Genomic DNA, 26,521 nt, shown 5'->3' with positions numbered 1-26,521 from the left:
TCAGAATTTCAAATATTGCAAACATTAAACTTTAAAAACAACACTAATTAATAAAGACTGACCAAATGTTGTGAATGCCAAGTTTTTATTGACAAAAAGTATTCATATAAACGTTAAGACTTGTTAATTTATAATATATTATTATTTGAATGAAATAAATGAGTTTGAGAGTAAGAATACATCGATAAGGGTTCATATTTTTTTTTATTTTTAATTTATAAAGTTTAATCACAATTACAGTAAGAGGAACATCAATGCATGAGAATCTGCATCTGAGCTAGTTGGCTGTAAGTGTCTCCGGGCATTCTGTAAGCTATGTTGCCAGCAAATGTATTGAGAACTTCTGCTTGTTCTCTCAACCACTCCAGTTGCTGAAACAAAATAACATTTATAACTACACCCTTAAATAAAGCCAAAGCCTAAACAACAAGCTGTAAACAGAAACGTACGGAAATAGATCTGAGTATTTAATCGTTATCCGTGTCTATTACAGTATAACGTTTCCCCTTTGTGTCACATTAGTATACGACTCACAGTATACTCGTGTACCTTGTTTGCCGTTTGTACGGGCAGTGCGGACTGCGCGGCGCGCAGCTTCTGCCGCTGCGCGATGAGGATGTGGCACAGCGCCCGCAACAGCGCGGGCAGCGCGCGCAGTAGCTCGCCGCGCGCACTGCGCGCGCCGCACACGCGCGCCTCCACCTCGCTCGCGCTCAGCGGGACCAGCTCGCACGACCGCACCGTCTGAGCGTTGAACGATAACGAATTAGAAATTACGACGAAATACGGCATAGATATGTAACAGTAAGAAATCATTTCACGAAGTCGAACCTCGAGGGCCCCCTCGTAGTTCTCGCTGTGGAATTGATCGAAGAAGGTCATGAGCTTGCAGAGCTTGGTGTAGGCCTCGAGCAGCGCGGCGGGCGGCGGCGCCACGTCGGGCGCGCGCAGGCGGCGCGACACGCGCTCGGCCAGCGCCGCCAGCCGCGCGCGCAGCCCGCCCGCGTCGCTGCCGCTGTTCACCACTTGCGCCAGCAGCACGCAGAACAATTCCAGGACTTTTTCTAAATTCTACGACACATTCGTGAGAAATGTTATTGGCATACTCAGTTGACTTCTATATGTAGTGGATTATTTTTTTAATCATTTTTTTTATATAAACTTAACATAATACTACACCTATTATATAAACTTACAACTAAAATTAATTGTGCATATAACACATTTATTTTTACTATGCAGTTTTTTAAATAAATCGTAGACATTATATTCAATTTCTTACCCCGGCGATGTCATAGACCATGATAGCATCTTCGAAGAGACCTTTGTTCACAAGCTGCTCGGCTAAGTTCAATGCGATAACCTGCAGAAAAACATTTTTTTTTAATATTGTCACGTATTGTAATTACCGACAACAAATACTAACATATAACATATATTTCTCACCTTACTATCTATATGAGGATTATTGAACTGGTCTAGTAAACCTGAGCTTCGCATACCAGTCATGTTATCCATCACACCGAATAATAGATCGTAGTCGCGACTCTCTAGCGCTAGATCGGTGCAGCAACACATGAACAAATTCTTTCCACTGGGGTCTTTAAGATTTCTGAGAAGTATTAAAAGAAGCCATTAAATATTTAAAAAAAAAATGTTGTCATTAGTATTCGGTTATGTATATTATTTATCCTCTAATTTCCATACAAAAGAAAATAGAATTAAGTCAACTTAATTATAATATTGTTTATCTCAATGAATAAAAATAGTTAACAACCCCATTTTCGATACACTCTCTTATTTTAATATATAATAATAATGATTCTCTATTATTTTAATAAACGCCATAATAATAAAAGTCCTTTACAAGACACTTAAAAAGAAAACGAATGTAGTAAAACGCTGCGGGATAAAATAAATGGTCAACTATAAATATTACCTTAAAAAGAAGTAATAATGCAAAGCATCCGACGGGTCGGACAATTCGAATTTCCTCACATATAGTAGTATTAGTCTTGCCAAGTTCAACCGCCTGAGGGGAATGGGATCATCCGTGTCCACAGATACTGAAAATACATTGAAACAATATTATTTGCAGCAGTATCAAATTGGTATTGGTATGGTTTATCTGTTTTAATATAAAATCTAAAAGAAAGTAATTTATAATTTGATGTATTCTATCAAATTATTTTTATTTATATTATAGACAAATTTGTAGCAAGACTGGAGTATATCCATTGCCAACACTCTCTTACTCAAAAATGGTAATGATTAAGGTTGAATTTGTCTCTAAAAATATTTTAAATAATATCAATTTCGCTTCATTTACAACAATCAAAAGGTTATACTAACAAAAATAATAAATGTGAAAGTGGGTCTAATCATAAAATTTTACACACACATTTATTTTTATTTATTGAAAAAAGATACACCAAATCAACTCAACACTAAGCACTTAAAATTAATAGCCGATGTGGGTAACATTCAAATTTACACACATAAACAAGAAAAACATAACAGTAAGGGGCCATTCATTTATTACGTAAGACGATTTAGGGGGGCAGGGGGGGTCGACCACGTCTTATGTTTTCTTACAAGGGGGTGGGAAGGAGTCTCGATAGTTCTTACGTAAGATCAAAAAATGCGGAAAGTTAAAATCATTTGAAAAGGGTTCGATTGTCGAGGTTCGCTCGGATGCGTATAGGTATAAAATAAAACAATATTTCCATTTCCCCGGCAACGGGCGGGCCAAAAAATAAAGATTAGACCTTTGAAATTGCAAATAAATATTTCAAAAAATTGATTCTTTGAAACATAAACACTAAAATAAACCAAGTGTATTAATTTTTTCCTTTAGATTCTTACGTAATAAATATTAAACAGGGCGGGAGGTGGTCAGCCTATTCTTATTTTTTCTTATAATAATGGGATAATAAAGGGAGGGGGTCAAAAACAAGCGGCAAAGTCTTACGTAATAAATGAATGGCCCCTAAGGGAAATACAGTACCTAAGACCTGACCCACCTCAACACGCGGGCGGCTAGTCGTTTTTTAATATTGGATTTGTTCCTTACCAAAGATTAAGGATTCAATTTTTATCACGGATCAATATATGCAATTTTTTGTTGTAATAACAATTGAATACTACTAATAGTTTATTACATATACTCACACAAAGGTGCTTGGACATTACGTGGCGTGCCCAGCATGTAGACGTCGTGAAGTGCTAGTGCCATATGGACCCCATGAACTTGATATCTAAAATATAATTCACATTTGATATACAAACATGACCTTGCTTTATTTCATTATTACATGCATAAATATTTTTTCAATCTATTACACATATACTTAAATATTTTGTTGTAATAATTTATATTCTCCTGATCGACTTCGGCCTTGGCGACAATGACCAACAGCGCAAAGACAAGTGTAATTTCATTTCATTTAATGTCTGTAAACCTAATGTTACTGGAAAGTTTTAAGGCATAGAACCAATGGGTTTATGTTTTTTAAGATATACAGTATACACGTGGTAACTATTAACTTTGAAACTCCATTATACTATTAAAAATATAATACTATTAAAAATATAAACTATTTAACCTGACCCAGTATTCTAATTTGTGGTCAGCCATGTTGTTGTTATTGTATCAACCTTATAACTAACTTTGTTCTTTTCCAGACAATCTGGATTAAAATTAGGAAAGGGAAAGTGATATTGTGTTGTCATAAAACCAATAATTAAAATGTTATCACTTAAAACTTATTTGTGAAGTAAACTCCCAAATATCCGTGGATGTTCTTCATGACTCTCTTTTTTACAATTTGTTATTAATGATTCGAGTCTTAAAAGTTTACAGAAAAAGTAGTCAGCTAACTTTTTTATTGATGAGACATGTGAGGAAATGCAAATAAAGGTAATTAAAATAATAATCTAATACCTTGGTATCCGCGACAGGAATTCTATTGCAGGTTCAAACTGACCAGTCAGAGTCAGAACTTGGAAGTACACCAGAGGCTTTTCATATGCGTGATAATGAGTTTCACCTGAAAAATTTTTTGTAACTGAATAGGATATAATTCAATTAATATCTGAGTAAATTAAGCATGTTTAACATGCATCTTAACTGAGACTCATCAGTACAAATCAGACATGCACTACTAAGTTTTCATGTGCTTAACTTGTATTTATAATAAATCTGATGTAATGGTTCGAGAAAACATTGTGAGAAAATACACATATCAGATGATATGCTGCCACAAGTGTGTTCACCAACTCGCACAGAAGTATATTGGAATAAGGTCAAAGGACAGCAAAGATTTTGCCCAGCCGTGGGGGCATTAATAAATTGTTACTTTACTATGTTAAGTATTGTATTAGATTTTACTGCTAGTTGATATTTTAATATAGTACTTGTAGTTTGAATACATACCATAATCTTCTAATATCATTTTTTGTAAATCTGAGTATGAAAATGATTCAGATTCATTGTTGGAACGTGACTTTATAACAGACAATTTAAGCCAGAGATAATCATCAGCGGTCCGTGCTACTTCCGAATGTTCGTCACTTACGTCACAACATCCAATCACACAATAAACCTGAAAATTTTAGTTATTATAAAAATCAAATCATTAATAAATTTAAACTTTACAGATATCTGATACTTAGAATTGATCTTAAAAAGAAGAAAGTCATGATGAACATCAAAGATAACAATACTTACAGCTCTTTTGTATGGGTCTGTAGAATTACGAACTTGAATTCTATATTGGAAATTTATTGCAGTTTGTAGTTTATCACTCAGTGCTTTCTCGGGTCCTTTGATGTGTTCTTCCAAGGCAGCAATAAATTCTTCATGATCTCGACTAAGAAATATTATTTGATTAAATTATTTGAGAAATTAATAATAAGGAAAAATATTATATATGATATAATGCCATACCCAGCTTTTCTCAAACAATGCAATGCCGCAGTAGCATCGCCACTTCTTAGACAATAATAAACCATTGGCCAGAGGGGCCGGTCCTCAATCACACCATCTGTTAGGCCTTGTGTGTTCTGCCCTTGTAATCGAAGACCAACAAATCCTCGTACGAGCGGAAAAGTTCCCGGTTCGCCCCCTCGCATGGCCGCTGCCGGGTTAGCACGTACTACATCACTCATATACTGCTTATATCTGAAAATATTTTTTGTATATAAGCTTTCATTAATAATAAGCTAATTTACATCTAGACAAATACAACATTCATACATATTTATGTTAAGAGATTAATAATTATTACAGCTAATTTAATCATATATTTAACAGATACTCCTAACATTAGGGAGATTTCCAAATTTTCAAGTGGCCTTCATGTCATTTGACGTTGCACACTTTGCACATTGCTATATTTTTGTTTGCCTATGCAACAATAATAACATATCTAATTTACATTTAAACAACACAATATTTATATAAAATCATACCTTTTCTCCAAATACTTCTTTCCTTGAGATATAAGGCACTGTTGAATTGTCGTATTTCCTCTAGCTTTAAGAGGATCTTCATCTCTGACAAGGGCAGGTATATTGGCCATTGTCTTTATTATCTCCCACATTTCCTTCACTTTCTACAATAAAATTTGTAACTATATCAATTTTTTGCTTTAAAATTTTAACTTTCATAATTAAATTATACCTACAAGCAGTAAATTTGAGCTAGGAATGTAATTCACATTTTTGAAACATACAAGATTTTTTAGGAGATTGTATGTTCAGTTTTACTGTTCCATAGCTGCTTCTTGTTGGTGGATTCAGGTGAATTTATCCAACTTTGGTGATAATGTTTTCGTTTAGAATTGAGCATAAAATGATTTATATAATTTATTATTTTTATTTTAGTTCTTATTAAAATACTTACAGGATCATTGAACTCTTCCGCAACCTGTGAGAATTTTTGATGTAAAGCAGTTCTAGATTTTGCACCTTGAAACACTAATTTATTATATTGCTGTACTTGTCTTGCATAAGCAGCCTCAATGTTATCTAGCATGGATTGACCAAATTTCTTTGGTGTATCTGCAATACTGGGAGGTTCTGGAGTACGCTTCAAATCAAGCCAGTTCTGAGATGGTCCTATCATAGCATTCATTAGCTTTATTTTTTCTTTGGTCCATTCTGATAACATATGTTCCCATTTTTGATCTTCAGTAGTTTGTAGTGACTGTTGATTTTAAAGCAAAAGCATGTTTTAGACTATAAATTATAGAATAGATATTACAGAAAACTAGTACTTACATTTTTGTTAACTTCATCAATAAGTGACAATATAGCATTTTCTCTTTCATTTTTTAAAAAACTTTCAATATCTGAATCTGCTATAGGTTGCAAAGGTTCAAAAGTTCTTTTTGAAGATAAAGTCTCCAATTTCTGTGATATTTGTTGTAAATCTATACCTTTAGATCCAAACAAAAGGTGTCTGAAATGAGATATGATAAATATTTAAAACAATTTTTCATTATAAACATTTTACTCAACTATTTAAAATTCAACTTAAACATAAACTGATTAACGTTACAATTTATCAAGAAGTATAACCATACATAATCATTTGGAATAGCATATAATCGAATGATAACTCACGCCTGTATATCATTTGCTCCAGATTGAATTACTCTGGAATACAACTCATGTGACGCTTCTAATACTTGTCCTAGGGACCGTTCTACTCTTGGTAATTCTTCATTGCCTTCGATTTCCGTTGTTAGTTGTTCTGCCTGCTGTAGAAGTTTGCTGAAGTCGTCGTCAGCCATGGTTCTAAGGTTATGGCACAGGAAGTTTCAGCAAATTAAGTAATTGATAAAATAAAATAATTTTAAAACTTGTTTATCTGAGACACTTTATTTATGAGGACCAGCATTCCCTATTTTAAAATATAACTTGGTGTTTTGTTTGGGAGTTTCATAAACGCGCCGATTAACCGAATTGTTTTTTGAGTTTGACAAGTGACTGACATTACTTAATTATTTTTCTTGGAAATGGCAATAATGTTTCACCATACAGCCTAACAAATTAAATTCCCACGAACATAGCAGATTTCATTATAGAAAATTTAATAAAACTTCAAAATTAGGTATACGATGTGTAAAAAATAAAAAAATAAAAAAATCGATTTTCTGAGTAAATCTAAGCCAAAAGAAAAAATATGAAGAAAATTATTATGTTAAGTCTAACCCTGTAACTTGCAATTTTAATATTACCCTCAGCACTAATGACAAAGAGCCGTCCGTACCAAATACGACCCCCGAATGTGTAACAGTTTTATAAAGTATGCAAAGATTTAATAGCCCTGAAGGGCAATGAGGATCTTAAAGACGTTTTAGGGGGCAGGCTAAAAGAGGTCAAAGAAACACATCCCGTGGGGACGGCAAGAGATCAAACTTCCCATCATAATATTGACTTAAAGCCCTTTCGGGCGGGTCAACTTTAAATGGAAAAAAATGGATGCCTTGACTATAGTTTTGAAAATGTTGCTAAGATACCCGAATACTTTTTGCTCGAAAACGACCATTATTGATGCCTAATGTAATCGATCTCGAATGCACTTTATAAACTCCAACATCCAAAAAAATGACCGAGATCGAATGATTTGAATAAACACACGAAAAAGATTCAGTGATCGAGGAAGTAGATCGATGTCCAAGCTTTCTTCTACCTTTATTTTACGGCAGAAAGGTGATGATACCTCCAAAGCGATTTTCAATCTCAAGGCACTGAATGATTACATAGAAACGAGCCCTTTCAAGCTCATAAGCGTGTATCAAATCCCAAACTTTCAATAATCAAACGATTGGCTATGCAAGTTAGACTTGTCACAAGCATTCTATCACCTGCCAATTGCAGAGTCGCACAAATGGTTTTTACAACTAATCTACAAGAGCAACCTCTTCAAAATGAGGGCACTTCATTCGGCCTGAATATGGCTCCAAAAATTTTTCCTACCATAAAAAATTGGATGGCTCAGATTCTAAGAAATTAAAGAATCAGAATCATAGTCTATTTCGGCGATTTTTTGGTGGCAAGCCAGGATTTGTTAATTTTAGAAAGTCACATGAATCGTGACAAAACCATACTCAATTTGGATGGAAACGAAATTCTGTAATTAAGTCTGCAATTGTTCCGCAAAAATCATCAGAATATCTCCAAAGCCTATTGGGCTTGGTATATTTTTTGTTGCAAGTTTTGTTTATCTAGGGCTTTAAAAAACAGCTTATTCCTGAAAGTCAGCCGAATTATAACCTACTAACCTAATTGTACAATACCCAAGCCGTTGGCCTGTCAAGGCAATGAGCACCCCCCGGTATGGCATTTACTTCCAGAACCGACTCAGAAAGATTTTCGCAAATGAGGTACCCCCGTGTTAGATCTGTTTGCTTCGAAAAATGCCCATGTAGTTCCAACATACGGAACATTCGACAGGAACGAAGAGAAAGGTGCATTTTGCAACGCACTGGCGCGAGACCGTAGAATTAACGTCTAGCATGGGTGTTCTAACCACCTTGTCCAAGAGTTCTGATACATATGAATCAAAAAACAGGAACATTATTGATAGTAGTCCCCCAGTGAGAACGTCTCTTCTGGAGGGTAGATTTACGGAATCGAGCCATAGCACTACTAATGTCATATACAGGAAGAAGGGTCCATGACCTATCTCATCTGATGCGTGACTCAAATCATAAGGAATATTATCGAAATATTTAACAAGACGCTATCATTATATATCGGCCGGCGTTTGGCTCCAAAACCGACTCAACAAATCATAGACAATAAGGCTGGAGACTTAGTCCTAATTAACCAAGTATGTCTTTGGATCCAATTTTTCGGGAAATGCAATAAACTATTTATACGCACTAAAGGTGCTGCTCAAGAGCGGCACACGTACTGGTATTGGAGGATGGGTAAAGCTGTATTGAAAGAGGCTAGTATTAACGCTACTCCTGGTAGCTTTAGAGTCGCTGTAACATAAAATAATTTAACCGAAAATTTCCCAGTCTATTTTACATTCAGTCCATATTTTAGCTAGAGACAATTGAAGCTCTGGCGATACAATCAGGAAATTTTACCGAAGGAAGTCGCGACTTCTCTTAAAGTTTAAGAACTAAGAATTAATGGCATTTGAATCAGGTAAGCCTAATTCAAATCCCAATAATCACATGAGATACAATGCGGGTGTCAAACCAAATTGAAGTTCGACACTGCCTGGTGGTGGTACGAGACAGCACTAGGTCATTGACGAATGAGAAAGAAAGAGAAGGAAAACAGTGTTGTCTTCTCACATATTTTATAGGGATTTGAATCAGGTAAAAACTTAATATAGGGGTTTTATCTTCTATTATAAAATGGAAGATAAAACCCCCATAATAATCATATAAAGATTAAACAAATAAAACAAATCGCATATTATTTTAATTACATAAAATTTAATCATGAAAGAAAATCATACTACAGCCGACGTTGCCGGATTAAAAAAATATAAATTCTATATTAGTAAATAATAAATGAGATACACATTTTAAAATTATTTTTTATTTAAACTTTTTCGGTCCAAATATAAGGTCAGCATCTGGAGCTCCTTTTGGATGCTGGTACTTTTGTCTAACATGCTGTCCCCTATTAGGGTTACCGCTTCCGCCAGATCCTCCTCCACTCTCAGCACTATACTCTTCTTCTTCTTGTCTCTCAGATATATTTAAAGTTAAACTGGAATAAAAATAATAAAGTTACATACGTTTAAGATTTTGAAATATTACGCAGTAGTTAAGTTTAATTTTGTATTCTATAGGTCTGTACAATTATACATAATTATAGCATAAATAAACATTCTAACCGTTTCACTCTCTCCATTTCTTGCTTGTCAGCTAGGGCTTGTTGTTGTAGATTGCTGGCTAGTTCAGGCGGAGCATTAAAAGATTTATATTGTGGTTTGGTACCCTTTCTAACCATCAAAACAAATTCCACTCCTTCTTTACCTTGCTAAAAGTGATAAAAGTTTTGAATTTACTAATAACACAAAACAATATATTCGTCTTGGTAACACTCGACAAATTAAGACGATGAAGACTTGTAAAAAACGTGAGAGCCTGGTACTCGGCCTACGCCCGGTAACCCTAAGGGCCACTAGTGCTAACAGTATTTACACAAATAAACACAAAAAAAAAGACTTTGAATACAATATTTTCGTTGATTAGTCTGTTTACTACAATTAAAACTCTACTAAACTAATAACTTTAAAAAATAATAATACCAATAAAGCATCCTTTCGAAATCAATTTCATATCAATATAAATGTTTATCATACACCAAGGCACTCATTGTATTTTATATTGAAACTACATATATATACTGTAACATACCAATAATTGTTCGTAAGTCTTTTTTGTCGTTTGTCGACACGTCATTGGCACTGCAATATCTCTTTGTTGTGGTCTACTCTCGCGTTGTCTTTCAGCAATATTTTCCATTACCATCTTTTCAAATGCAGATTCAAATTCCACATCTTCAACCTAAATGGAAAGAAAACATTGTTATTTATTTCAAGTAACTAACTCATTCAATTTACATGAATTATTGAACATACAGGTTTAGGCGTAGGTCGTCGTGGCTCAATAGCCATATCATCAGTTTGAACGTCATTATCATCGTTACCAGTATTTTCTGTGACAGGGTCTTCATCAGAACTTTCTTCATGCATTGTAGGATTATCAGTTTCATCATCTGTCTCTATAATAGTATTTAAGCCATCAGCAACACTATCTTCTCCTTGATCATCATTATCATATTGCTCCTCTTCACCTAATTCTGGATACAGTGACAATCTAATTTCTTCGATGGCATCTTTGCATTGTTGCCAATCAGAAAACAAAGTTAATTTTGGCCTCAAGCTGGTCAGACATTCTTGGTATATATATTTAACATATATAGGAAATTTATTCTCCTCAGTCCAAAAAGGATCAGAACATTTGAACCAATAGTAGTTTTGGAAAAATACTAAAAAGTAATCTAGTCTTTTCTTGCTCGATCCACTGTTGAAATATGCCCCACAAGTTTCCAACAGAGCACAAACTAGCCTTATTCTGAACACATTATCTGAAGGGTCTAATGAAGACACAGTGCTATGGTCATTACTTACACCAAATGTAATAAAGGAGTACAGAACTGTAAAAACATCTCGCGAATCTAACAATTTGTAGTTATACAACTCTCCGAGGTATCTGACAGTAGCAATTCTTCTTTGATTGTATCTGGGGTGAGGATCCTCCATTGTCACTCGAATTTCTTCTAATATTGTATCAACGACAGCAGGTGCTACAGCTTCTTGCCAAGCAGCTAATTCAGCAGTTAAACGAGCTAATGCTCTTCTTGCACTTGCCCTTACTCTCCATCCACCTGCTAAATGCTGTATTGCTATAGACGAAACTTCTGGATCATCCCAATTTAATTTTCGCATCAGTCTTAAAATTTTTTCTTCATTACTCTTTTGTAAATCTTCATGAAGAATTTTTCTAATAAATTGATGCATAGGGGGCTCTTCCTCTTTAGGTTGTGCAGGTGCTTCAGGAGGGCAAACATAGTAAAATGCGTTTTCTATTTGCGTAACATAACGTGAGTCTAGAGCCGAAACAATCTAGAAACATTTTGTTATATAAATATATTATGTATGTAGTGTAAATGTTATTTTAGGTATTTTTATGGTCACAGTATATTTACCTTTTTTCTCATCATTTGTTGTAAGTATATCATGGTCCTTTGATGTGTATCAGGGTTGCAATACAAATATCTACCACATGTTTCCAACAAATTGCATGCCATTTCAATATGATGATGCTTGAAATCATGTAATAAAACTTTTAGACAGTACAATGCTTCTATTTTTGAATATAACCCAAATTTTACAAGTTCACCAATAAATCTGACCACTTTGATCTGAAAATAAATTATAACTTCAAGTTTCATCCATCCTTACATTTCATAATTTATGAAGAGTGCCACAATTACAGTTGCAAATATTTGATCACAAACTAAATTTTATCTTACTTATTAGTTAGATTAAATGTAATTAATGTATCACTTCATATAAGGGTAAAAACATATATTCTTAACTAACCTTTGATTCAATATTTATTTGATCTTTCTTCCTCACATGATACCTAAAATCTTGTTTTAACATTTGGCAAAGATCTACACATACATCAGGCAGAACTGGATATAATATAGCTGCAAATCTTGAATAAAATGGCAGTAGGTCTAATCTTGTTCTAGCTACACTGAACAAAACTCTAGTCAATTTTTTTCTATTATTTTTTGTGTTGAGATTCAAAACAAAATCCACAGCGGCATTGTCTATTAATTCTCGATTAATACAGTTTGGTAATTCATTCAAAAATGCATCTAGTGCATACCTGGAAAATAATTACATGTTTTAATATAATTAATATTTAAAATTGTTGAATATATTTTATTACATTATGAGCAACAAAAAACAAACTTGTTAGATACGTTGGTTGGTTGTGCTTCTTCCTGTTCCACATCAGCTACAACTGGAGGCTCTTCACCATCACTTAGTTCATCTTCCTTCAAATCTTCATCAAGCATTTCTTCGGTCACAGTTTCTGTTTTACTCTTAACAGCCTGAAAATAGCCACATAGTGTTTGGTGGAAAGTCTATTTTATTAGTAATAGTCAAATTAAAAAGTAGTTTGTTATTTATATTGATGACAATTATTAATACTTTGCGACAGTTAAACTAAAGTTGATGTTACTTTTGTAAACATAAAAAGGTTATGCGGTATCTGTAAAATAGATAGATAAATTGGGTCATTTGAAAATTTGGGCAAACAACAAATTTTCCATGGAAAGTTTTTGTGTATATGTTTTAGTTTTAAAATATGCAACATACTAAAGTACTTTATAGCTAAAAATCAATTGAAATTGTAGTTTTAGTGTGAATCCGGAACAAAACATGCCTGTAAATAATTTTAGTATGCTCAAATATTTTATATGAAGAAAATATTTAACACAATTGAGTTTTAAGTTGTTAATATTATTATTTTACTTTTAGATTACCTCTTTCATTTGATAATTAGGCATGAAAACCTTCAAATCAGGAAGACTTGTATAAAATGTTCTAGTATCTTCATCCTGCCAAGGATCAGTACCAGCTTGCATAATTATCTCTTCATTGCCACCAATAGTCACAGTTCCCTGAGTCTCAATCACTATTAATGAAAGGGTAGGAGGCTCTCCTGCCTCTCCTAACTCTTCTCCTAGCACTTCAGCAAAGTTCTGTGCACCTGTTAATAACTTGTCATATGTTGCCTGTAAATTTACAACATTTATTGTAATAGCTGTACTTGTGTTATAGTAATTTTTATACATTTGAGTTTTTACTTATATATTCTAGTATTATTAGTAGAATGTAGACCAAAATGTAGAAAAAATTATATACTTGTCATTTCAAAAGTTTTTTTGGATTTCAATAGTCATACTAAAATTAATTTAACTGCAAGTAAAAAGTACTATAATCAAAAATCATTCAATGATGAAGTTGTGTCCAATTTATTGGTAAATAAGGTAAGGTAAACATTGAATAGTATAAGTAATGATATAGTAACCTGATGTTGCTCCAGCTGATCTTTTCTTTCTTGTGACAGTTCTCCTCTTGTGTGTAAAGTTCTTTGATTAGCTGCATGAAGAGCTTGTAACTGAGACCTTTCAGCTAATAGATGCTTAGTAAGCGATAGAAAATAATCCTTGAGAAGAGACCTAACAGCCGTCTGTTTTTCAGCTGGTAAAAAAGTGTTTCTTGGTATAGGTAAATTATATTTCTGAAAAAAATATCAATAATATAATTTTTTTTGAGTAAAAGCTTCAATATATTGATTGTTACTTTTAAAAATAAAATAAAAAATGTCTACCTCTCCTATATCTTTAATCTTCTTTGGAATAAGTCCAGCATAATCTTCACCACAATGTTTACAAAATGACAATAGTATTGGAATATTATTATGGTCTTCTTTATCCATGTTGATTAAGACAGTAAGGACATTTCCCAGGAGAGGAAGACCCATTTTATTAGTAAATATACCAACAGCAATTAATTCTGCATAGAATCTTAAATCTACACGTAATTTTGATGAATTCATTATTTTATCTGTTGCTTTGAATGTTAAAATCTTTTGCCAATTTTCAAAAAAGAATGTTGAAAATTCTGAGTATGTTTGGTGGACAACAGAGCAAAGATTAATAGCAGCAGGTATATCTGACATTTTAAGTTTCGCTTCCGCAATTGCTGCAGCCACTTCAGATATATACTTAGTAAGATTAAGAGCACCTAAATCTTTCAATAATATATCTACTTGAGTTGCGCTGAAAGACTTTAACTTTTTAACAAAGGTTGTATTTTTCTTTAAACCTGAATCTAATTTAGAAAAGTAGTTGTCTGGTGGTCGGACGCAGTTTAGATTTTGATTTCGCAATTCTGATTTCTGTTTTATTCTTGATTCTAGGTTAGATACGTATTCACTTAGCGCTAGTTTATCACTCTCTTCAGTATCCTCCGGAGTCGTGTTGTCAGCTGGAGGGTCTTCATTGTTGTCTACTTGCTTTTCTTGTGAAGTCATCGTTACTGATTCATTGAAGACAAATATATTGTTAGAGAAAGCTGTAGCCAATATTTAGCAAATAAACATTGGGAATTACTCTACGGTCTATTATACAAATCAAAATAGAAACTTGTGTTTTATATGTCAATTGTCATCAGTTATTGTCACTACGGTTAATCGACGTCAAGCATATAGTTAGAAATTAGTGATGTATGTATGTATGATATTAGATAAAATAAAAGGGTACGATGTCAACTTTAATCTAGAACCGATTACCATTACCTAAAAATATTTTTGATATATCACCGATAAAATATTTAAATACTTTTTTAAATCACCGATGAGATATCCTGTCGTTTAAACATTATTCTGAAATCCAACGAATTTTCTTAAGTATTACAAATTTTTGCATTGCCCGCACATATTTGACGGTAACGTCAAATTTTATTTGATTTAATGAGATTTAAGTACGGCAGAAGAATATTAGGGTGGAGTCTATGCCGGTTTGTTCAGTTTAATTTATTATAATAAGTGTACACAGGTATTATATTTCTCAAGAGATAAAATTGGACGTAACTCAATACTATTTCATAAAGCTGATGACTCTTATTAGTAGTGTGCTAGATATGTATTATATATTAAGATGTTTTTGTAATAATTCACTTTGTTGTAGATTTAAAAAATACTATATATTTTAATCAGTTCAGATCATGTTGCTTTAATTTACCTATAGGTGAAAAATAATTTTTGCCAGAAATAAATAGCCTTCAAACAGAAAATTATATACATGATGCTTTGATTTATAGCGACATTAATTACAGACACATAGTGATTGAGTTTAACAAGATGTAGCAGAACAACGCCTTATAATCCACGTGGAAATGGTCAAGTCGAGCGTCTCAATGACACTTTGTGGAAAACATTACAACTTGCTCTTCGTACAAGAGAAATGCCAATTGAAAGCTAGGAGCCATTGCTGCCAATTTCCTTACATGCAATTCGTTCACCTCTTTGTAAACCAATTAATACAACTCCACACGAACGACTATTTAATCATCCTCGTAGATCACCTCACGGAGAATCGTTACCCTCTTGGTTAATTCCTGAACCTGTGCTAATGAAAAAATATATACGCAATAAAAACGATCCATATATTGAAGAAGTTGAACTATTACAAAGTAACCCCTATTACTCTTTTGTGAAGCATAAAAATGGGCGGTAATCAACAGTTTTAAATCGGAACTTAGCTCCACTCTCCACTCCAATTGAACACTACATAGATCAAAAGTTAGAAGAACAATTAAATAATTCGACTACAAAAAGATAGCAAGAACAAGAAGATATCGTAGATGTTTTTTATGACTCAGAAGACCGAGACATAAATGCGGAGCATATTGATGTTCAGGACATACAATCTGCGACGCCGAGTACGTCTGAGGATCAACATCTTAAGATATCCGAAAGGATAAGACGCACTCCATATTATTTAAAAGATTAGAGCTGCGTGTTACAGTTAAGTTACAACATCATATTTATCAACAACGTCAACTAATAGTAAACAATCTTTGTGCAGATATCATTATTGGCCATGACATACTAAAAGATCATTCGAAATTAGAATTTAAATTTGGAGGTAATAGAGAGCCTTTAAAAATATGTAATGTTATGAATGCATCTGTGCCACCAGTGTCTTTATTTACTAACTTATCATCTGATATTAAGCCTGTGGCGGTAAAATCTAGACGATATAGTAAAGAAGATAGCGATTTTATTAATACTGAAATTTTGAAGCTTTTAGCAGACGGAGTTATTGAACCCAGCGTTTCACCTTGGCGTGCCAGTCCTTGTTGCTGGAGGAGGAATTCACCGAAAACGCTTAGTAGCAGACTATTCGCAAACTATTAACAGATTTACATTGTTAGATGCATACCCTTTACCAAATATAGAAAATGTAGTATCTGAAGTTGCAAAATATAATTATTTCAGTCAAATAGATTTAAAAAGTGAATTAATTAACTTTAAGAATTGTACATAATTAAGTGACAATATATATATGACAATACATTTGACAAGATAATTGAATACTATAATTTCTTCATAAATTATACGTCATGTCTTTCCTGCAGGTTTCAAACTAAGGTACCAAACTTCAACAAATTCGGTTCAGTGGTTTTTCTATGAAAGTTACTCCCACATATATAAAATAATTATAGATTAAGATGTATAAATTCTACCCCCGGCTAGTTATGAGAGTGAGTGTGACAGATGACACATGACAAATGTCATGCATATTGTATATATTATATACATATCTTTTTTAAATTATAAATTTAAAAACAACAAGTCCTAACAAATTACTACATATAATAAAATAATTATGTTTTACAATGTATAAGTAAAGCACATTTTTACATACCACAAAATAACAACTCCTAAACAAAAATAAAATAATAAAACTTTAATAATTGGTTAATTCTGTACCTACCTATAACCTCATACCTTGTTACCTTGTTAATAAGCTAGGAATTTATTTAAATTTATTATTTCGTGCTTTTATCCAGAATTGTATTTAAATCAAGATGTGTGGAATTTTTTGTGAGATTCGACAGCACGGTCAAAGTCAGAAGGTGTGTAAAAGTTTAGTTTTATTAATTGTGTTAAACAACTTTTAATTTGCGATAAAAAATTGGAATACTACTTAATTGAACGTCATTGTATTTTAAGGATGACAATATTTTATACCGGCTAAGAAACAGAGGACCAGATTGTGCACATTCCATTGATGTCGTAGTTAACAATGATATAAGTATTTACTTTTGTGGTACTGTACTATGGATGCAAGGTTCTGAGCCCACGAAACAGCCAATTGAAAACGATTTTGGTATACTTTTATTCAATGGTGACATATTTTATAATAATTGGTCCAATGATCCCAGCTTAAGTGACACTCAAATTTTACTAGATAAATTAAGCAATGTAAGTAAACAGTTGTTACTTATTTGTTAAATAATTATATTATTTTGCTATTTTACAAACTAATCAATGTTTTTCAGTGTTCTTCTGAGGATGTTATTTTAACTGTTAAGTCATTTAAGGGCCCATTCAGTTTAATCTATTATAATAAGTGTACACAGACATTATATTTCTCAAGAGATAGAATTGGACGTAACTCATTACTATTTCATAAAGCTGATGGCTCTTATATTATCAGTAGTGTCCTGGGTATGTATATTAAGATGGTTTTGTAACTAATCATGTAGACTTAAAAAATATTATAATCATTAGTTCAGATTACATTGCTTTAATTACATACCTATAGGTGACAAACCATTTTTGCCATAAATAAATATCCTTCAAATCGAAAATTATAAACATGATGCTTTCATTTATATGGTTAACATATTTTAATTTAAGGTAGAAAATATCCTTGCATTGAGATAGCAGCTGCCTATATATATGAGCTTAATTTAGGTAAAAAAATGTTGAATTTGTATTCATGGGAGAATAGTATTCAAGTTTTTAATACATATCAAGTTGATGATTGGTTAAACATAGCTCTAAAACAACAAAGTATACCAGACGAGGAACTTAATGATGAACTAGAAGACACATTCGATTTAAATGATGAGGTATTTGTTATTATGAGTACATATACATATTGTTGGATAACTGCAAAACCGCTTAATACCAATGTTAATTGATATAAATTATTTATTTACATAAAGTACACAACTGATTATAAAAGCATTTTCTATTTCTATTTTCCAAATACTTATACTCACTGAAAAAAAACTAATGTATGTTTTTTTTTTTGCAATCAATGAATTCTCATATATCCAACAACCTAAAGATTATTAAGCTTTTATTTGTATAAATTAAATTGTTTATACAAAATATATTTCAGGATGGCATCATTAAAGTAATAGAAGAAGTTACTCAGAATGAAAAAAACAAGTTATTCATTTTGGAAAGGCTCTTGTTGAACAGTACTATATTTAAAACTGTTACAGATATAATTTCATTGCTAGAAAAAAGTGTGAGAGTGAGAGTTGAAACACAACCCAATAAATGTAAAAATTGTATAAAACGTGAAATGTCGTGTGTGCATTGTACAACTGGAATACTTTTTTCTGGTGGTTTGGATTGCACTATACTATCATTAATTGCTGATAAATATGTGCCAAAAGATCAACCTATTGACCTTATAAATGTGGCTTTTAAGGCAAAAAATAATGATTCTTATGATGTACCAGATAGAATAACTGGTCGGCAATCATTTGAAGAACTAAAAAGAATTTGTAGTTCCAGGTATGGTATTCAATATAATAATAATAATAATGATAATATAGCCCTTTATTCGCATCATAGAAAACAACATATCAAACTTAAACTACAAAAAGTATTACATAAAAATAATATTAATCTAGCAATTACTTGATAATAGATAAATAAACAAGAAATGTTGAACTAAATATTTTCCAACATTTCTTGTTTATTTATCGTTTGCAGATCCGTCTGCCAATCGGCAAAGACCTCTTCCAACCTTTTCCATTCGGCTCATTCCTGAACCACTATACTCCACGTCACTCCTGCCACTTGTTTGAAGTCACCATCCCATCTTTTCTGAGGTCTACCTCTCGTTCGCTTACCGTCTCTAGGATACCAAACGGTTACTCTTTTACTCCATTTATCTTGGCCTCTCAGTGTGTGCCCTGCCCATCTCCATTTAAGTCGTTTTATTTTTAATGTAATATCAATGGCTTTTGTCTTTTTTCTAATGTCGCGGTTTTTCACTCTCTCGGATTTCTTAATGTTGAGCATACTGCTCTCCATTGCATATTGACAGGTTGCAAGCTTATTTGTCATTTTTTGAGTCAGTGTCCATGATTGGCAGCCGTACATGAGAACAGATGATATACATGTATTAAATAATTTGATTTTCATGCTTACATGGAGTTTTGTGTCTTTCATAGTTTCTTTAGTCCCCAGTACCTCTTTCAGCCATTAGTAATTCGTCTCTCAACTTCCTTTTGCATAGGCTCTCGTTGAGTTATTAGCTGCCCCAAATAAATGTATTCATCTGTGTAATTCATTTCCGTATGTTCTAGTTGTATTGCACTTTTATTTCCATTTGTCATTATTTAAGTTTTTTCTGGGTTCGGTTTTAAACCTACTTTATCACAATCGCAAGTTCACTTATCATTGTTCTTATATCTTCAGAAGTTTTGGCGAAGAGCACAATGTCATCAGCAAATATCAGATGCGTCAGCATCGTCCCGTTTACATTAATCCCAAGATGTTCCCAATTCAGTTTTCTGAAAATTTGTTCAAGTACCGCTGAAAATAGTTTTGGTGACATGACAGGTCGCCCTGTCTTACGCCTCTTCCTATTTCAAATGCCGTACTTTTCTTCTCTAACTGCATCTTTGCGGTAATATCACTATAAACATTTTTTATTAATCTTATATATTTGTGCTCGATTCCTTTTTCAGTTAGAGCCTCCCATATTTTTGCGTGTAGTAAAGAATCAAACGCTTTACTATAATCAATGAAAGCGATAAAGTATGTAAGGTTATATTCATTATATTTCTCTAAAATTTGGCGTAGTACGTAAATGTGATCGATAACCGCCTTTACGAAAACCTGCTTGTTCTATGGGTTGTTGTTAATCTAATTTTAATTCCATCCGTTTGAGTATTATTTTGGAAAATATCTTATATAGGTTTGACATCAGGCTAATCGGACGATAGTTCCTAATATCATATTTATCACCTTTCTTATATAAAAGGATGATATTAGATTCTAACCATTGGAATGGTTTCTGTATTTATGATATTGTTAAACATTTCCGTCAGAACAGGCATCAATACATCTTTACTTTGCTTAAGGATTTCGTTATTTAAGCCGTCGGGTCCTGGTGCTTTGTCATCTTTCTGAGTTTCAATAGCTTTTTTTACTTCAGATGGTAAAATTTTAGAGACATCGGAGATTTAATCCAGGTCGACTACCTCTTTGATTGTGTCACTTGCATACAGTTTTTTGTAATAGGTTGTAGCTGTACTGAGTGTATCAGTCCGGCGACGATTCCATTCCCCTCTATCAATTTTTAATTTTACTATCCAATCCTTAGAACTTTGTAATTCTTTATATGCTCTTTTATTACACCCGTCTTACTTATATACTTTTCAATTATTTTCATTCTGTTTTGTTGCCGGTCCTTTCTTATGTTACACTTTATTTCTTTACTTATTTTTGTTAGTAGTTTCTTTCTATCTGGTGTATCTCTTGCATTGATCAAATGGTATCTTTCTTCAAGTAAATTAACAGTATTTGATGATAATTTTTTCTTTGATTCTTTGTTAGTGTTCGAAGCTAATATAGTTTTTGACTTTATATTGTTTTCTATCCTATTATATTTTTCTTGTGGTCCTAGTTCCTTAGTTGAGGTATTCAACATATTTGTATTTTATTATTGTTTTCCTTCTTGGAACATATGCAGTTACATTTATAAATCATTCTAATGAATATTTATATATCAGAATGTGGATCTTTCGGGAAGTTAATGTGCCAAAGGAAAAATTAGAGAAATATCAATCTTCAATAATTGGAGACCTTGTATATCCAAGGCGTACCATATTAGATGAAAGTCTTGGTTCAGCTCTGTGGTTTGCTGCTCGCTGGGATGATGAACTGGATGTATCACCGTGTAGGGTAATTTTATGAAATAATTTATTGTTAATATGTTGAACTTTGCTAGTGTTCATTTTGTTTTGTTTTTCCAGATCTTGCTAATTGGATCTGGTGCTGATGAATTATATGGTGGTTATATGAGACATAGGCAATCCTTGAGACGTCGTGGTTGGTTAGGATTATCACAGGAATTATTGAAAGATTGGAAGAGAATATCATTTAGAAACCTTGCAAGAGACAACAGGGTTATATGTGATCATGGTAGACAGCCACGAATGCCATATTTAGATGAAGACCATGTAAATTATGTATTGAAATTAAAACCTTGGCTTAAGTGAGCATATATAACAAAAAAAAATATTATACTGAACTACTAAGAACAGCTTAAAAGTTTTCATATTATTTCAGATGCTTTCCAAGTGAAAATTTAGAATGTGGAGTTGGAGACAAGCTCATGTTGAGACTTGTTGCACTACATCTAGGTCTTAAAAATTCAGCAACCCTGCCCAAAAGGGCCCTCCAATTTGGCTCAAGAATTGCTAATAAAAAGGAAAAAGGCAGTGATCTGTCTAAAACATTTATCTAAATAAATTATTATTTTTATTTGGCATTTTCTTTGAGTCATTTAAAATAAGCGTTTTGATTATAACACTAGTGAAATTAGTATGCCACTTCAATAGGGTAGGATAGGGTTTTTGCAAGCCTGTCTGAGTATGGCACCAACCACTCATAATATATTCTACCGCCAAGCAGCAATACTCAGGTTGTGGTTATGTTCCGGTTTGAAAGGTGAGTGAGCCAGTGTATCTACAGGCACAAGGGACATAGCGTCTTTGGTCCCAAGGTATTAGTAGTAAGTAGTAAGTACTATTGGATAATTCAGCTTACCATAGCACTGATTCAGAATATATATTGACCTTCAAATGTACGGAATTAGAAATGCAAAATCGGCATGGCTTTTTTTCATACTTTTTATTTAAAAATAAATTATATTCGGTAAAAATAATACTGAAGACGAATTGATTAAATATCATCGTATTGAAAAGAATAGGTAGTAAAGCATATTTCCAGTTGACTATGTCTCTTTTAATCTCTTCTGTCATTTATCTTGTTGCGTAATGCATATGCTCACATAGCAATCTTCATGTGGCAAATGGCAATAGTCTATTGCCAAATAGAATTCAGCAAGTTACATTGCCTTCTTGTACTACAGCGTGTGAGAAAACGAGTGAGAGGCATCAATGAGGAAGAAACTATACTATATAAAGTTAATGAAACTTGGACTTCTTCTGACATCTCAGAAATATAATTTGAGATCATTATGTAACGATCTGAAAACATTTTTAGTTAATAATTTTGTTTTTTTTTTTTTTTGTTTTAGTGCAAAAACAAAAAAAAAATGTATTCACTTTATTTTTTTAAGAGATTTGTAATTATTACTTTATGTTCTATAAAAGTTATCGAATATTTATTACATCGATAAAATTATCTTTTTTATATTTTGATTATGTTTCAAAGAGTAACGGTTTCTTTATTACTATTTTTTACCTGTTTAAATTTTTGACAAATGTCAGTCTTGACAGATATAATTTGTCATAGACAAATTGAATTGTAACAAACCAAAAGTAACACAATCTAGCATATCGAAAATGGCTGCAAGCCGTCGCAAACAAGATGACAAAAACTTAGAAATTTTACGTGAACTTATATCATTAAATGGCAATAAATATTGTTTAGACTGTAATCAAAGAGGACCTACTTATGTGAATACTACTATTGGTTCTTTTGTGTGTTCAAAATGCTCGGGAATGTTGTAAGTATTTTTCTACGTTATTTGCTGTTTTATGATATCAACAAACATACTCTCTATTTGTGGTGTTTCAGGCGTGGTCTTACCCCTCCTCATCGTGTGAAATCTATTTCCATGGCTACATTTACGCCAGAAGAAATAGAATTTATAAAAGTGAGAGGAAACGATTATTGTAGACGCGTGTGGTTAGGACTCTACGAGGGTGAAAGTGTAAACTTCACCGATGAACAAAGCGTCAAAGATTTTATGTCTGATAAGTACGAAAAGAAGAGATATTATTTAGAATCTTCACTGAATACGACTGTCACAAATGGCGGTTCATCTATAAAGAATAAAATTAAGACAAAATCGACAAATAGTAATATGATAGGAGTAGCTACTCCTCTGATATCGATCTCACCTCAGGCGAAAACGTCCAACAACAATAATAATGTGGTTAATATTGCAAAAGTCATAAGCAACATAACACCTGTAAATGAAACCAACCATAAATTGCCGAGGCCTGTGAATAATTTAGCACAAACTTCCATGACTAAAATAGCACATATTCAAGCCAACGTTCATAACCCAGTCCCTGTACCTGAGTAAGCATTTAATAATGTTATTAATATAATTAAATTCTTTAATTGAATTGATTGCCTCTTATTAACACAAGCTTTTTTACAGTTTTCCAGTAGATTTCTCCACTGCAAACATTTTTAACAGTGCCCAATATAACAGCAGTATGAACAATATGAATAATAATTTTATGGCTCAACCTGTATCTTCAAACACATCTTTTAATGCATTTGGCTCCTCACCTACTTCATCGAGTAAGTAAATATATTGATTGTAATTATTTTTGTATATTTAAAAAATTATAAGATGAGTTTATTCTTTCAGATGATCGCTATGCTGCATTAGCTGACTTAGATTTGGCTCTAAGACAGCAGAACATGAAAAATATGGGTAAGTAAACATAAGTAATATTAAAAGTTAAATGCTCAAGTTAAAAAACTACTTTGTGTAATGTTTTGTTTGTAGTTTGAATTTCAACATTTATTAATATTAATACTTTATTAATTTCTATAATTACTTTTATTTTCAGAAGACACTAATAATATAAATAAGAATCCCTTTCAAAGCACAACTACCAATGATCTTTTTGGAAATAAAAATCCATTCTTCAATGGAGGCTGGAGTACAACCACAGCCCCAATACAAGTCAACCCATTCATGGTAAGACCTCCGACAATTCATAAGTGTATATATATTTTATATAAGTAAATCTTTTTGATATAAATTGAATGAGTATTTTTGAAAAATTATATATTGTATATTCAATACAATACATACAAATACAGATTTATTTAAATTTCTATTTAACTTTTGATTACAAAAAGTATTATTATTTTTATAAATCAAATATCAAATATGAATACATGAACAATGAAGTGCTATTTTGATAAGCTACAGGAAACATTTACATACATCTATATATGGTATTGCAATGTTTACTTCCTGATTACTAAAACTGTTTTATCTTTCATGTAACAGTTCATAGAACTCTTCATGATTTTATTTTGAATATTATGTGTCTTTTTGATAATTCAATGAGTCACTGATGAATATGATTTGTAAGTATGATTATCCATATTGAATAAAACTAATTATTTTCTAGCCTGCAAACAATGGGGCATTCGTCAATTCCAAGAATCCTTTCCTCTGATAACATCTATGTTACCCGTTTGAGTGAGTCCAGAACAAAGAGAAATTTATATAACAAAAGCACAAACAAAGCTACAAAGATAATGTTGTTTATTTTTTCAAATAACAGATTAATATTTAAGTATTTACATTTTGGCATAGTGTTAATGTGCTTGTATTTGTTAACTTAAGTGCCTCAATCTGCCTTAAAATTTGAAACTTAATCAATATATTCTTATATGCTCTTTTAATATAGAAATTTTGAAAGTATTTAAAACAATGAATGAAATTAAGCATAAAAATGTGTATGTATGGATACTTGTTGTTAAAGTTGCTGGTATTAGCTTTATTATATAAAAATATTATATAGTATTTAATGAATTAAAAGCCTTGTCCTAAATACCTAATTGTTACACATGACAATATGTAATTTTTTTTTTTTATATTTGGCAAATAAATGTTATCAGTAGACATGATCAAAATATCCAAATGTCTATCTTGTTAAGGCGTGAATCGGTCTGTGAGTCACTAGAATAGCATACGACGCTACTATGATGTCATGACGTCGTTATTAACTTCCTAATACGAATTGTAAGCATTTTCTAATCATGACATTAGTCGCAAATAGCACGATTGCAAATTATCATTGTAATTAATAAGAGGCTAGTATTAATCGTAACTTTAATCTTAATGTTCTTAAAGCTTTTAATTATACTATCTATAACATATTTTTTTACTCTGGTAGGAAATTGAAAATGCTGAACGAACGAAAGTTTTATGCATTTGGCCTAATAATAAGTGTGGGCGCAAGTTTTACTGATAGGACAGAAGTTCGTCGGTTAAGATTAATATCTAGTCGGTTTCCTCTGATATTTTACAATATTTGTATTATTTTGGAAAATCAACAATAACACTTTTTTTTAAATATACCTATCAATTTATTTTGATAACTTAGAACCCAACTTGGCGTATTGGCATCACAAATGTTGCCAACTTTCCATTACTGGTGACGCTGCTTAAGGCTGACGCTTTTATCTATTTACACACGCGCACAACTGATTTTGCCAGATTAGTTTAAAACTTGCGCTTAACTGAATCTAAATCAACTTTGAGCTTTCAACTTCGTGCTTCATCTGTGATTTTATCATTAGTTTTATTTCTGCAAGTTTACTAATTGAACAATTCTTTTTAATCAATGCACTTGACTATTTATTTAATGTAATTATTTTTACTTATTGAGCACTGAGATCTGTTAATTTTTATAAAAGAAGAAAAATTTTACCAGTATTTTTATTTCTAAAACTTCCCAATCCTGATGTATAAAAATAAAGTTTTAAACTAAAATTAAAGTGGGCATCATCTACACCAGTGATTCCCAAAGTGGTCCAGGTGGACACCCAGGGGTCCACGGGAGACTTGCTGGGGGTCTACGTAGGCGTGAATAAAAAATGTGGGTCCATAAGATGTTAATGGGGGTCCACGAAAATTTATCTGCTTTTGATAGTAAAGAGCAAAAAGTAAGCATAGTTTTTATAAGGGCCTACCTACATTGTTCTAAGTACCTAACTAAGCAGATAATATTTTAATAAGGCAAGCGACTGTTACTTGTCCAAACTTGCGTATTCGATATAACGTACAATTTCGTGTACAGACTTGCAAAGCGCTATCCGCCCGACAATGCTTAATGCTT

The 26,521-nt window shown here is 32.4% G+C and overlaps 4 protein-coding genes across 4 annotated transcripts; 2 read left to right on the top strand and 2 right to left on the bottom strand.

Moving 5' to 3' along the window:
- Positions 1–146: 146 nt before the first annotated feature.
- On the bottom strand, positions 147–6,982 carry LOC113395284 (nuclear pore complex protein Nup93-like). Its single transcript, XM_026632859.2, has 15 exons — positions 6,628–6,982; positions 6,283–6,463; positions 5,906–6,208; positions 5,473–5,615; positions 4,949–5,182; positions 4,730–4,871; positions 4,436–4,604; positions 3,944–4,049; positions 3,172–3,257; positions 1,940–2,066; positions 1,447–1,612; positions 1,283–1,363; positions 832–1,071; positions 550–744; positions 147–371 (listed from the first exon to the last, which is right to left on the bottom strand). The coding sequence occupies exons 1-15, from the start codon at positions 6,795–6,797 to the stop codon at positions 252–254; spliced, it is 2,463 nt and encodes an 820-aa protein (XP_026488644.1). The 5' UTR covers positions 6,798–6,982; the 3' UTR covers positions 147–251.
- Positions 6,983–9,549: 2,567 nt separating this feature from the next.
- Positions 9,550–14,802, bottom strand: LOC113395274 (regulator of nonsense transcripts 2). Its single transcript, XM_026632849.2, has 10 exons — positions 13,959–14,802; positions 13,656–13,868; positions 13,108–13,359; positions 12,530–12,672; positions 12,149–12,443; positions 11,752–11,967; positions 10,622–11,668; positions 10,398–10,547; positions 9,872–10,017; positions 9,550–9,744 (listed from the first exon to the last, which is right to left on the bottom strand). Exons 1-10 carry the CDS (start codon positions 14,661–14,663, stop codon positions 9,570–9,572), a joined length of 3,342 nt encoding a protein of 1,113 aa, XP_026488634.2. The 5' UTR covers positions 14,664–14,802; the 3' UTR covers positions 9,550–9,569.
- Positions 14,803–16,986: 2,184 nt separating this feature from the next.
- On the top strand, positions 16,987–21,938 carry LOC113394117 (asparagine synthetase domain-containing protein CG17486). Its single transcript, XM_064220632.1, has 8 exons — positions 16,987–17,272; positions 17,370–17,621; positions 17,699–17,867; positions 18,060–18,274; positions 18,550–18,953; positions 21,185–21,356; positions 21,428–21,669; positions 21,744–21,938. The coding sequence occupies exons 1-8, from the start codon at positions 17,225–17,227 to the stop codon at positions 21,919–21,921; spliced, it is 1,680 nt and encodes a 559-aa protein (XP_064076702.1). The 5' UTR covers positions 16,987–17,224; the 3' UTR covers positions 21,922–21,938.
- Positions 21,939–22,942: 1,004 nt separating this feature from the next.
- Positions 22,943–26,109, top strand: LOC113394576 (arf-GAP domain and FG repeat-containing protein 1). The gene is made up of 6 exons (XM_026631935.2): positions 22,943–23,148; positions 23,220–23,729; positions 23,812–23,957; positions 24,028–24,093; positions 24,233–24,363; positions 24,806–26,109. The coding sequence occupies exons 1-6, from the start codon at positions 22,985–22,987 to the stop codon at positions 24,851–24,853; spliced, it is 1,065 nt and encodes a 354-aa protein (XP_026487720.2). The 5' UTR covers positions 22,943–22,984; the 3' UTR covers positions 24,854–26,109.
- The last annotated feature ends 412 nt before the right edge of the window (positions 26,110–26,521 follow it).

The sequence above is a fragment of the Vanessa tameamea genome, chromosome 4, assembly GCF_037043105.1.
Source record: "Vanessa tameamea isolate UH-Manoa-2023 chromosome 4, ilVanTame1 primary haplotype, whole genome shotgun sequence".
NCBI lineage: Eukaryota > Metazoa > Arthropoda > Insecta > Lepidoptera > Nymphalidae > Vanessa > Vanessa tameamea.
This window is presented reverse-complemented; position numbering and strand designations above follow the sequence as displayed.

Coding starts and splice junctions, on each gene's coding strand:
- LOC113394576 (XM_026631935.2), top strand. CDS start 22,985: ATGGCTGCAAGCCGTCGCAAACAAGATGACAAAAACTTAGAAATTTTA. Junction 23,958..24,027: donor CTCCTCACCTACTTCATCGA/GTAAGTAAATAT, acceptor TTATTCTTTCAG/ATGATCGCTATGCTGCATTA. Junction 24,094..24,232: donor GCAGAACATGAAAAATATGG/GTAAGTAAACAT, acceptor TTTTATTTTCAG/AAGACACTAATAATATAAAT.
- LOC113395274 (XM_026632849.2), bottom strand. CDS start 14,663: ATGACTTCACAAGAAAAGCAAGTAGACAACAATGAAGACCCTCCAGCT. Junction 13,360..13,655: donor ATCAGCTGGAGCAACATCAG/GTTACTATATCA, acceptor GTAAATTTACAG/GCAACATATGACAAGTTATT. Junction 11,968..12,148: donor AAATAAATATTGAATCAAAG/GTTAGTTAAGAA, acceptor ATTTATTTTCAG/ATCAAAGTGGTCAGATTTAT.
- LOC113395284 (XM_026632859.2), bottom strand. CDS start 6,797: ATGGCTGACGACGACTTCAGCAAACTTCTACAGCAGGCAGAACAACTA. Junction 4,050..4,435: donor AATGATATTAGAAGATTATG/GTATGTATTCAA, acceptor AAAATTTTTCAG/GTGAAACTCATTATCACGCA. Junction 1,364..1,446: donor ATCCTCATATAGATAGTAAG/GTGAGAAATATA, acceptor GTTTTTCTGCAG/GTTATCGCATTGAACTTAGC.
- LOC113394117 (XM_064220632.1), top strand. CDS start 17,225: ATGTGTGGAATTTTTTGTGAGATTCGACAGCACGGTCAAAGTCAGAAG. Junction 17,622..17,698: donor TACTAGATAAATTAAGCAAT/GTAAGTAAACAG, acceptor AATGTTTTTCAG/TGTTCTTCTGAGGATGTTAT. Junction 21,357..21,427: donor TGGATGTATCACCGTGTAGG/GTAATTTTATGA, acceptor TTGTTTTTCCAG/ATCTTGCTAATTGGATCTGG.